The 12157-nt window shown below is 47.3% G+C and overlaps 1 protein-coding gene and 1 long non-coding RNA gene across 2 annotated transcripts; one reads left to right on the top strand and one right to left on the bottom strand.

The window, feature by feature from the left end:
* LOC135823666 (uncharacterized) lies at window positions 1–1400 on the bottom strand. Its single transcript, XM_065336514.1, has 4 exons — window positions 942–1400; window positions 533–580; window positions 212–220; window positions 1–18 (listed from the first exon to the last, which is right to left on the bottom strand). The coding sequence occupies exons 1-4, from the start codon at window positions 1398–1400 to the stop codon at window positions 1–3; spliced, it is 534 nt and encodes a 177-aa protein (XP_065192586.1).
* A 4899-nt stretch (window positions 1401–6299) lies between these two features.
* Window positions 6300–10432, top strand: LOC135823394 (uncharacterized). Its single transcript, XR_010554693.1, has 3 exons — window positions 6300–6387; window positions 6579–6860; window positions 9907–10432. It is a non-coding gene; the product is annotated as an uncharacterized LOC135823394 (long non-coding RNA).
* The last annotated feature ends 1725 nt before the right edge of the window (window positions 10433–12157 follow it).

The raw sequence follows: 12157 nt of genomic DNA, 5'->3' as shown, positions 1-12157 counted from the left end.
TCAACCCACTCGATCAGGCTTCACACACGCACACACAAACACACGCAGACACATACACACGCGTGCGCGCACAAACGCGCGCGCGCACACACACACACACACATACCCTCGTGCATGTACATTCCACATGTAGAACGCATTGACCCTCTCGAGCAGCAGAAAACAACAAAACCTCTGCAGTAAAAAAACTGCCCTCAGCAGGTCAACCCACTCGATCAGGCTTCACACACGCACACACAAACACACGCAGACACATACACACGCGTGCGCGCACAAACGCGCGCGCGCACACACACACACACACATACCCTCGTGCATGTACATTCCACATGTAGAACGCATTGACCCTCTCGAGCAGCAGAAAACAACAAAACCTCTGCAGTAAAAAAACTGCAAGAAGATAAAACTCTTTTCCACATTGCGAAAGAACATCTTATCAAACACGAAGTGCATGCAACTCTAGGTCTGCAGACTACGCATGGGAAGGTGCCAGTGCATGGAGGTAATGCTTCCCACTCCCAGAACTACTTACTTCGTGCATGCAATAGCGGACGAACACACGAACAGCCTCGGCTGACACCTTGCGCAACGGAACAGACAGACAGAATGCAACACACTGGCCTACTCGTACAGTCTTATTTTCTTAATCCCAGCTCCCCGTTCCCCCGCCCCAGAGGCCCAGACGGGCCAAAGCTAAATGTAGAGCATAGAATGACGGAATGATGATGATAATAATAACAATAATGCTGATGTAACGACTGCCTTTGGTCTGCTATTTTGCATAGGATTTTGTTCTCCCTGCCCAGTCATGTACTGTACAATGTACTTCAAAAAGAAGTGCTTACATGTATACATGTACATGTACATGAATAAGAAGGCAATGTCACCTGATTGTGATGCGACTGGAATACAAGTTGTCTCTGCACTTATCGCGAACAAACCACACATGTTAATTCCTTATTATTGTCGAACGGTGGACAGTCCAATCCAACGCCGCACTTGACTTCCACAAAGTACAGGAGAGCTCCATTCGTGTTGGCATTCTCGCCACGCAACACCTCAGGATTGCCATCAACACAGATAAACTCTGTACGACCCTTGTGATTGTTGCTCGCGCTCATCAGGTAACCATGGTATTCCCGACTCCATGATGGCGGACAGGTCATGTGACCCGGAATCATGATCTGGGATGATCTTCCCGTCACGTGACATACAGCACAGGTAGGGTTCTGCTCTTGAAGACTGCCAAACGGTGAAAAGAAACCACTGGTTTCCAACTCGGTACCATAAAGATAACTCTGAGCTTGAACCCCACTCCTGTATTTGTCATACTGTGGATTCAGTGGTAAACAGATGTAATTGGATCCACCTCCAGTGTGTTGGTAAAACGATCCAGCCATTTGTCCAGTATAAACAAGTTCTGCGCCTGAAGAGGAATTACAGGAATTCCTTCCCCAGCGGGTGTACGACACGCCAACATTGGCTAGCACAACAGACATTTGTTTTACCTTCCGTCTCAGCTCCTCCACGGGATTCTCGACTTTCTTCGAACATCTTGGTCCGGTATACTTGTGCTTGCACTTGCAATGGTGTTGTCTAGTGACGTCACTGTAGACGCATGTACCCTCGTTATGGCAAAAGGGCTGGGCAACACACCCACCTCGACCATTAGTGCACGTATGGATGCGAAAAGCGTCCCCTGCGTAAGATATGTTGAACGTGTCTCGTAGAAGGTTGACCAAGTCCACAAAACTCAAGCTGAACAGAACCTCTGGTCCAACGCCATTTTGTCGGAAAGCAGAAACGTACTGAGTGACATGTGAACTGCGTACTCCAGCCTGTTGGAAGAACGCTCGCATACAATCAGTAGACATTGACAAAGTACCAGAGTCTGAGGATTGCGAGCCCTTGCTTTGAGCTTGAGTCGCTGCGTTGGCTTCGAAGACGAGCAATAGCAGAATTAGCAAACACAGGATGATAGGCTGGCGCATTGGCGTAACGGAGAGTACATCACGTATGGTTCGTGGTGCATGTACCAGTACCCAGCCTGCCATGGCGATCTGGGGATCTACCGGTATGTCTCTTACAAAGGAGAGTCTACGTCTTCTCCTTCTTCCTTGGAGTGCGCGTTCATTGCTACTGCCAGTACTGGTTGAAGCGTGCGTTTATTCCAACTAAAAATGAAGGGTGCGCTCAGCTTCACTACTACTTACTAGTACTGTCTAGGCTATAGGCGCGATGTACAATCAATCATGTAGACCACGCAGATAATACCCACCTCATGCTCACTCGGAGTTTTAACCGTTAGTACAGAGTCATGTTGCTGTTTGTGGATGTGATCCCTACGCCCAGCGCTTCGTCATCGCTTCATTGGTTCTGTGCTGCGTCAGCCATGCATGCTCGATCTCCTGATCTTACTTCGAAATACAAAAATGTACATGGCTGTATTTCATGGAGTTCGCGAGGTGTTTGTCGCGCTGGAAACGGAGTGTCATATCAATGTACTAGTAAGTGGGTATCCTGGTGATGTTTAGGCTGATCCCGCGCGGCCCGCGAATAATATTACAAGTATTATTTATGGCGTGTGTTTACCGCCATATTGCCAGGTGTGTCTTTACCACCATATTTATCAACCATAAGTACAGCTGCAGTGGTGTCTTCAATTTCATTCTCCCGAGTCAAGCTCCGTATGAAGACATCCAAGAAGAAGATTGCCTGATGAGTCCAGCGGGGACGAAACGTACGTCGCAATCGAGCTATGTCGTTGCTGTGTCATCATCTATGTGCCATGCGCTACTTGATGTACCAGCCTGCTATGCCGGATACCGCCAGCCATGCATCGACCAGGCGCCAGGCGCGAACTGATGGTGGTGGTGGTGAGAAGGAGAGCTCTGTGCCAGAATTTTGCAGCCTAGAGAGCGTGTGTGGGCAGGCGTGTGTTTACCGCCATATTGCCAGGTGTGTCTTTACCACCATATTTATCAACCATAAGTATTATTATTCCCGTAGCTATGCAGAAACGTTACTTCAGTAACGTCTGGCGCTAGCCAGGGTCCACACAGCTTTAATTCCCGTAGCTATGCAGAAGACGTTACTTCAGTAATGTCTGGCGCTAGCCAGGGTCCACACAGCTTTAACCCGTATCCAGGTATCTGTGACTACAAAGGCTCTACACTATTACAGCTGGCCACAATATTTGCTGGCTGGTATCTGTCCCGTACCGTACAGCTGGCCACAATAATATAGCCCTTTCCCAAAGATGCTCGCCACTTTTTTTGCAACTTTTCGTTGTTCAAGTTACACCAAGAGTACATAACCCCTCTTGGTTACACTTTGTTTGCCCTTTTTCAAAACGCGGTGCAAATCTCACGTTAGGCCAAACTAAAGAAGGTGTGTGGTTCGACTCACCCGACCGACCGTACAATTTCAGCCCGACCGTAACTTTTTTTCGGCGGGCTGTCGTGTGACTGACGTAGATCTACGTGGACTGAACACGTCCACGTCTACGTGCTGTGCGGCGTGAGTCTGCGGACGCAGGCGCTAGGCGGCTCCTTTTGGACTTGACTTGTACTGTTGTAGTTGTACTGCAGTGCAGTGCAGTGAGTGGTACGACTGCTGCCTTGTGCTGGTAGTAGAGTCTACTCGATACGCGTATACAGTGTATTTACATGTACTAAAAATATATATTAAAAGAAAAAAATCCGCCCGCCCGCCCGTAAAAAAAATGTCCATGTTAGTCGAACCACACACCTTCTTTAGTTTGGCCTTACGTGTAATTTTTAGAGGTTAAGAAGAAATAGCAACTTTCGCAACTTCCTTCTTTTTCGCGAACTATTTCGCAACTTTTCCGCAACCTTGGCCCCATGGCATGTGGTCAAAAGGTCAAGTCACGGACTGCATGTCGGACAAATGCATACTCGCTCATTTCTCGCAGACTCATTTCAGAGAAACAGTAGATCAACGGTAGGTAGGATAATGTGCATTCCCTTTGCCTTGCACTGCAACGATGTAGGATACATGCAACAGGATACTGGCATTGTGGAAAGTAGGAAGGGATGTACACTGTACAAGTTTGACTTCTGCTATTTCTGCTCCCTTTTTGGTGGTTTTTGCACAAGAACTCTCCAATTTTAAGTTGCGATATTAGCAACTTTTGAGCTTTTTCTGAAAATATGGTTGCGATTTCAGCAACTAGCACCTGTTTTGGCACGGTTGCGAAAAGCAAAAGTTGCGACAAATTATGGCATCTTTAGGAAAGGGCTAGCCACGATATTCGTCGTATTATGTATACGAATCCCTGATGTAGAGGGAGATTTGGAAAGAAATAGGGAGACGAGGAGGAAATGAAATTAGAATTGACGTTAGTATAGGTACCGAATAGGTGATAGGATGCGTCAGCAAAAACATACTTTGGAAGAGAGATCCCGTCGTCTCCAAAATAAGCGTGAACGGGCGAGTCAGCGGCCACTGACTCGCGCTGCTATCTGGTGTTCACGAGGTGTTTGTCGCGCTGGAAACGGAGTGTCTCTGTAAGTTTGTATCCCTGGTGATGTTTGTGCCTGGAGAGTACTATATACGTGGTGCTCTTCAGGTACAATCTTCCTCAGCCTACTCAAGCTCAACTGATGAGGGGTGTATTGAGCAGGGAATGGTGCTTTCTTGCAGGTTTGCCGAGTCGAAGGTTCGATGGACTTCTCGTGTTCTGTGGATAGCAGTCGTGAGTCAGTCAAGTGTCAAGTCAAATCGGCGGAATAGCGCGAGCTCCAGCGTGGGAGCAAACCCATTCCTCAACTGATGAGTGGCGAATTCCCCGAAGCGATGTGTATTGAGCAGGGAGTGGTGCTGTCGTGCAGGTCTGCCGAGTGGAAGGTTCGATGGACTTGGCCTATCACTACAACCCTATACAATAATAATAATAATAGCACATTTCGCGTAGTAGAGCACTAAATAAAGAAATTCAGTGTTTTTTCCGCTTCTGTCTTGTGAGCATCATCAGCTAGGTGTAGTAGCTGCTGATACTGATTTCTCCTCGTGTGTCGAGCTGCACAGTTTCTTCCAGATACAATGGTATTAGATAATCTAATACTAGCACAGTACTAGCACCAGATAGAAGTAGATAGTAGTACAGCACCAGTACCAGCACCAGCATTATATACACTGTTAACCGTGTATAGTTCACACATTTTGTTGGTTTGACAGCAATGAAAAAAGGTGGAGGACACTGTGTTCGGAAACAGTGACCTTACTACAACCATCCACGGCCGCGTCGGAACATCACCAACTTCGTCTACAGGGAGCACCTTCTCACGACTCGTGAGTCACGAGTCACGACAGGGTCATGGTGGTGACAGTACCTGTTGTCAGCTGACGAGCTGAGAGATGGACGCCATGGGCAGAAGTTGGAAGAAAAATTGAGTTAAAACAATTCAGGAGAATGAAGTTGAAGACACCACTGCAGCTGTACTTATGGTTGATAAATATGGTGGTAAAGACACACCTGGCAATATGGCGGTAAACACACGCCTGCCTACACACGCTCTCTAAGCTGCAAAGTTCTGGCACAGAGCTCTCCTTCTCACCACCATCACCACCATCAGCCACCAAGGCCCACCATATTTATCAACCATAAGTACAACTGCAGTGGTGTCTTCAACTTCATTCTCCCGAGTCAGGCTCCGTATGAAGACATCCAAGCAGAAGATTGCCTGATGAGTCCAACGGGGACGAAACGTACGTCGCAATCGAGCTATGTCGTTGCTGTGTCATCTTCTATGTGCCATGCACTACTTGATGTACCAGCCTGCTATGTCGGAAACCGCCAACCATGCATCGACTAGGCGCCAGGCGCGAACTGATGGTGGTGGGGGTGGTGAGAAGGAGAGCTCTGTGCCAGAACTTTGCAGCTTAGAGAGCGTGTGTGGGCAGGCGTATGTTTACCGCCATATTTCCAGGTGTGTCTTTACCGCCATATTTCTCAACCAGGGAGTCGTATAGACCCGGGAGGCGACACGAGGCCTTCCGGGCCGACTATGATTGACTCGCGGCACTTTCTCCCACTGCACTTTTCCCTCAGATATCCCCGGTGCGTGCCCTGAGTTATAAACCAACTACTCCGCGTACTTATGCCATGGGAGTGCACTCCTTGACTCGTGCAGGCCACAGGATCGATAGGATCGTGAGAAATCGTAGCTCGAAAAGAAGAAGAAGAATGAACTACTTTTTCAAGTAATTAGTTGCATTTGATGATCGTGATGGAGGCAGAGAGTGCTGCTGATCGCGATCCAGATCCGGATCAAGAATCACCTCCTGATCCTAAGGAAACCTCAGCTGACGTAGATCTACGTTCTCTTCGCGTGAACGCTCAGTCTGTATTGGCTTGGGCCACAGGTATGGTGAACTTTGAATTCTAATTTTCTATGTTTAATTATATTTTTCAATTTGTCTTGAAACTTTCAACCTTGCTACTTAGCGGCTTCTGATCTGGTGCGCGTACTGCATAAAAAGTTGCGAATAATCATGAATTGGAAGAAATACTTGTAGGTTGATAGAGTGTAGTACTTGTTCAATGGTTTCTACAGAGCGTTCCGAATCCCAGCCGCTAAAGACCCACAGAAGGCAAGAAGCTTGCATTGCAAAGCTGCTGTCCCCCCTGACTGCGGAGAAAGAAGACTCGTTTATGGTTGTTCTACAGCCGCTGCTGACGTCCATCAGCTCTGTCCTGCTCCCAGCTGCAGATAGGCCTGGATTTCAATGAGTCGTGTCCCAACTCCGGTGTGAACGATTTCCCGACGTCAAGACGAAGTGGGGTCAAGTCATGGGTGTTGCAAGGAAGCTGTCACAAGATGATCCGGTATTGAACGGTAGGTTTTGTAAAGCTGCTGTAACATTTGGATACTATAAATTATAACATTAAATTATTATTTGTATTCACGAAGCCATGCCCAAGACGTGCGACATAGCGTGCGTTTGTGTGTATGTGTGTGTGGTGCGTGCGTGTGTATATTGTGTGCGTGTGTGCGCGCTTGTGTATGTCGTAAAATCCCGCCAGAGCACCCCTACCTCCGCAACCATTCGAGTAGATCCATTTGGGGAGGGGCGGATGGGCGAGTCCTGCTTGCCGCATTCAGTACTACATGAAAAAAGTACTCACCCTAAGAAAACTGTGCGTGCGTCTCGTACACCCAACAAAAGTCAAGAGCTGGGAGTCGTACAAACCCATCAAAACCCTAGGGTGTGTGCGATCTCTGGTTAAGAGGGTGGGAACTATTGCGTACATTTCCAACCAGGTCGGAGACGCGTCTGCAGTACAGTACGACCTCACACTTCACATAGTCATACGAGGATACAACTCTATTGATAGATAAGATAACGTGCTTGTAGATCTCTGCCATGCCAAAGTTGCATTCAGTAGAGGTAGTAGTCTCTGTCTAAAGTGTTTGCCATTGGCTCACGGCACTTGTAGCAGCTGATCGGACGATGCAAATGGACTCCCAGTCCACATTAGCTGGTTCTTGATATGCCTTCGAAAATATACCATGGCACGCACTTTCCACTGTTGTTACATAGGGCCGGACGTGTGTTGTCCTGAGCTTGCCACGATACTTTCCGATCTGTCCATCTCCTCTCTTTGTTAAGTTGGAATTATTTGAAGAGCTGATGGCTGGTAACTTGCTGGTCAGCTGGTAGGAATACGTTTGCAAGTGTTGCTGCTGATTTGTACATTGAATTGCCGGAGTGACGTGGCCTTGAGTAGTCTTCCCCAGCAATGAACTGAAGAGTAGCATGCGTATTGAATTCTCTTGTTGCCGGTTCATCGGTCCCTCTCCATGACACCGGCAGTGGCGTGTCCAGGATTTGGCTGAGGGGGGGGTTGCGGCCGGGATCAAGGCGGGATGGGGTGGGGGTAGATGACATCATGCTACTGTCCCAGGTCATTTTGAAAACCGATGTCAAGAAGCTCCTCCTGTAGCCCCCTTCTTCAACAGTTATTCACCCGAACGGCCCCAGAGACTGTTCCGGAGGATCAGCGCACCACACGGGGACAAGTGTCGAACTTGCTTCAAGTTCCCTTTCTTCGTGGGCCTGCGGGACGATCGACCATGATGTTTCGGGGAAGCATTCTCTGGAACGCTCTCCCCTCTGATTTTAGAGTGATACGTGTCCCTGGTCCCTTCCGAAAAGCTCTTTCTGCCATTGGTATACTTACTTTGTGAATCAGTATCCTCGTTAAACTTTTATTATCTGCCATAAATTCCAACCTTCTCATCTATCACATTTGTGCATGCACGTCTATAAAATCAACCACGTGTTCCTGACTCCATGAGATTGTCTTTCTATTCTTTGACTCCATGAAATTATTGTCTTTCTATTTCTGACTCCATGAAATTGTTTTCATATAAATTTTTCCTTTTCTTCTTTTGGTCCTTTCTGTCTTATATAATAATTAATATCATTTCTTGTTTTCCCTTGCATATCATCCCTTCATCATTCTGTGAGAACCTGTCCTATGGGCAGGTGAGAAGGCATCTCTGCCTGCTCATTTGGTGAAGTAAAATAAACAACAACAACAAGCCGTAAATCTCACACACCACGAGCAGTATTTCTGTACACGCAGCAACAATGTACATTGTAAACTTCAAAATAATTTGCCGTTAGGTGAGCGAATCAACTGCAATTATTTATGCGAGTCCAACAATTTCTCACCGCTCTCAAAGAGTCAAAGCATCCTTTACATAGGCAGCGGTACTTGTCACTGTGCGCTGTTCTTCATGTTCTGGCTACTCCCTGACAACAGATTCTTCCGCGTCTGGCGGAGTGTGACTGTCAGTCCGCTCCGAAAGTTCAACTGGAATAACAGCGACTTCATCACTCCCACTGTTTCCTGTTGGAGCGGCAGCAGGAGTTGCGCCGCCACAGGAACGCTTTACAAAAATTCCAGGCTCTGCTGGCTAGAGCTTGGCCTTTTGGGATGTCCCTGAGACATCGAAGAAAAGCCTTCGAGTCAACCAAAACACGATTCGAACGAGGATAATCGCCTGAGCCCTCGGCATTCGAATCGTGTTTTGGTTGACTCGATCGAAGACTTTTCTTCGATGTTTGTACCGTTGAAGACGCGTCGAGCGCGTCCCAGCAGGGATCACACTGTACAACAGTACACAGTCAGCAGTGGTCAGGTCACCGTGTTTCTGTAGCCGCGCCGTGCATGCTCACTGTACGTAGACTCTACTCTGTAGACTGTACTGTACTAGACTGTACTGTGTACAATCAACACCAGCTCGACCGTGCAACCGCTTGTTTTGGACAATCGTTTCAGGCCGCGCGCGCCCCGACGAGCCTAGTCTAGCTCGATCGACCCGGCGCCCTAGCGCCCTGCCTATTATTTTTCGAAACCTAGGTCGAAATTTTTGAGGGGGGGGCGCGCGCCCCCCGCGCCCCCCCCTAAACCCGCCACTGACCGGACTAGACTGAAATACTGGCGTCCCTTCATCGGCCTGCTTTTCGCCTCGAACTTCACGAGTTTTGAAATCTGGACCCAACATAATAAAAGTGGGACTCAATTGCGCAGTACAGACGATAAATTGATGCAATAAGGGGTCATCGCAAAAGTGATTAGTCATCCCTGAAAAAAACATCATTCATTTCGTACTCGGACCTCCTCTCCACCCTCCGAAATGAATGGACGACGAAAATCGCATGCATGTACATGTGTATGCATAGCGTCAGTCGACTGAGATTTTAGCTCCCCCCCCCCCCCCCCCCCCCCCTGGAACGATCTTCGTTTCAGGGACGACCAAAAACTTGTGTGACCACTGACTTTCTTTCTCTGTTATCAAGCAGTATGCATTATTTGTAACAGTAATTACTTGTCTGTGTCATGTGGATGCATTGTCTTATTTCCTTTTTCAGGCTACAGCGCAACCAAGAGAACGAAATGTACGTCGCAATCAAGCTATGTCGTTGCCATCTTCTATGTGCCATGCGTTACCTGATGTGCCAGCCTGCTATGTCGGATACCGCTAACCATGCATCGACTAGGCGCCAGGCGCGAACTGATGGTGGTGGTGGTGGTGGTGAGAAGGAGAGCTCTGTGCCAGAATAACTTTGCAGTTTAGAGAGCGTGTCTGGGCAGGCGTGTATTTACCCCCATATTGCCAGGTGTGTATTTACTACCATATGGACTAACCATAAGTGCAGTTGCAGTGGAGTCTTCAACTTCATTCTCCCGAGTCAAGCTCCTTGTGAAGACATCTAAGAAGAAGATTGCCTGATGAGTCCAGCCGGGACGAAAGGTACGTCACAATCAAGCTATGTTGTTGCTGTGCCATCTGCTATGCGCCATACGCTACCTGATGTACCAGCCTGCTATGTCGGACACCACTCACCCTGCATCGACTAGGCGCCAGACGCGAACTGATGATGGTGGTGGTGGCGGGAAGGAGAGCTCTGTGCCAGAATAACTTTTCAGTTTAGAGAGCGTGTGTAGGCAGGTGTGTATTTACCGCCGTATGAATCAACCACAGTACGATCAGCTGACGTTATAACTTATAAGGATGATCTCGTGCAGCGATATTATGATATTTTTAAGTCTTTTCTAAGGACTCTCCACTGCAGCGTTTTCTTTCCACTCGGGTCTCTTCTTTTCATCGCTCAGCTCGCACTTGCAATGCTTATACATACTGATTAATCCCGTTCAATTTTCCGTATATTTTCTCAAAATCCATAGCGCGGACGAAGTAGTGATTTTCCGTACAAATATGGAAAATACGGAAGGTTGATAGCACTGTGTTGACGAAAGGTACGTCACAATCAAGCTATGTTGTTGCTGTGTCATCTGCTATGCGCCATACGCTACCTGATGTACCAGCCTGCTATGTCGGACACCACTCACCCTGCATCGACTAGGCGCCAGACGCGAACTGATGATGGTGGTGGTGGCGGGAAGGAGAGCTCTGTGCCAGAATAACTTTTCAGTTTAGAGAGCGTGTGTAGGCAGGTGTGTATTTACCGCCGTATGAATCAACCACAGTACGATCAGCTGACGTTATAACTTATAAGGATGATCTCGTGCAGCGATATTATGATATTTTTTAAGTCTTTTCTAAGGACTCTCCACTGCAGCGTTTTCTTTCCACTCGGTTCTCTTCTTTTCATCGCTCAGCTTGCACTTGCAATGCTTATACATACTGATCAATCCCGTTCAATTTTCCGTATATTTTTCTCAAAATCCATAGCGCGGACGAAGTAGTGATTTTCCGTACAAATATGGAAAATACGGAAGGTTGATAGCACTGTGTTGAGGCAGATATTGTTGACTTTATTTGGAATTAATTCTGTTGTATTTGCACACATTCCTGAGTGCATTGTATTACTATTAGCATCCAATGTGTGTTATCTGTGCGAGCTTCTAACCTTGTGAACATTCACTGAAGGTTCGGTTGGTGGCGCACAAGATCTTCCGGGATGGCTCTTGCGGGCTCTCAGCCCTGCGTTCACTGCATAAAACTTGGCAGAACAGTTCAAGTTTCAATTTTGGCCATTTCCTCACTCTGTGACTCCCAATATTTCACATGTGCAATGATTATAAGTATTGTAGATCACTGGGACAGCGCCACTTTGTTAGCCGATGTTAGTCCTGAAGAAAATTGACTTCATTGCCCTAAACTGGCTAAAGGTGAGAACAAATTGGGACCATTTGTGAAGGAAAACTTTGGAAAATGTAATTTCGAATAAAGTCATTTCGTTTATCTGGATAGGTCCAATATTTCACAAATGTGCAATATAAGTATTGTAGATCACTGGGACAGGGCAACTTGGTCTGTCGAAGTTAGTCACGAGGAAAAAATTACTTCATTGCCCTAAAGGTGAGAAAATATTGAGGCAATTTGTAAAGAAAGGATTACCTCATCTTAGGTGGTCAAAGTGCCTCAGAGTTCGAGTGGAAGTGCAAAGCCAGTGAACAAGACCCTTTATTAGTGAACTCCTCAGCGATGGCCACAGATGGCTGTATTTCGGCAATGGAGATCGAAAGTCTGACCACAATTGTTCGGCGAAAGGACGAAGACGACGATTTCTCGCTATGTACCATGATGTACCATTTCGTATGTACGGACTTGTCCCACACCGAGCAGGTCGTAATATTTTGAATCGTTGAGTCGAT

The sequence above is a fragment of the Sycon ciliatum genome, chromosome 8 (genome assembly GCF_964019385.1).
Source record: "Sycon ciliatum chromosome 8, ocSycCili1.1, whole genome shotgun sequence".
Lineage (NCBI taxonomy): Eukaryota > Metazoa > Porifera > Calcarea > Leucosolenida > Sycettidae > Sycon > Sycon ciliatum.
This window is presented reverse-complemented; position numbering and strand designations above follow the sequence as displayed.

Coding starts and splice junctions, on each gene's coding strand:
- LOC135823666 (XM_065336514.1), bottom strand. CDS start 1,400: ATGGCTGGATCGTTTTACCAACACACTGGAGGTGGATCCAATTACATC. Junction 581..941: donor ATAAGGAATTAACATGTGTG/GTTTGTTCGCGA, acceptor CCGTTGCGCAAG/GTGTCAGCCGAGGCTGTTCG.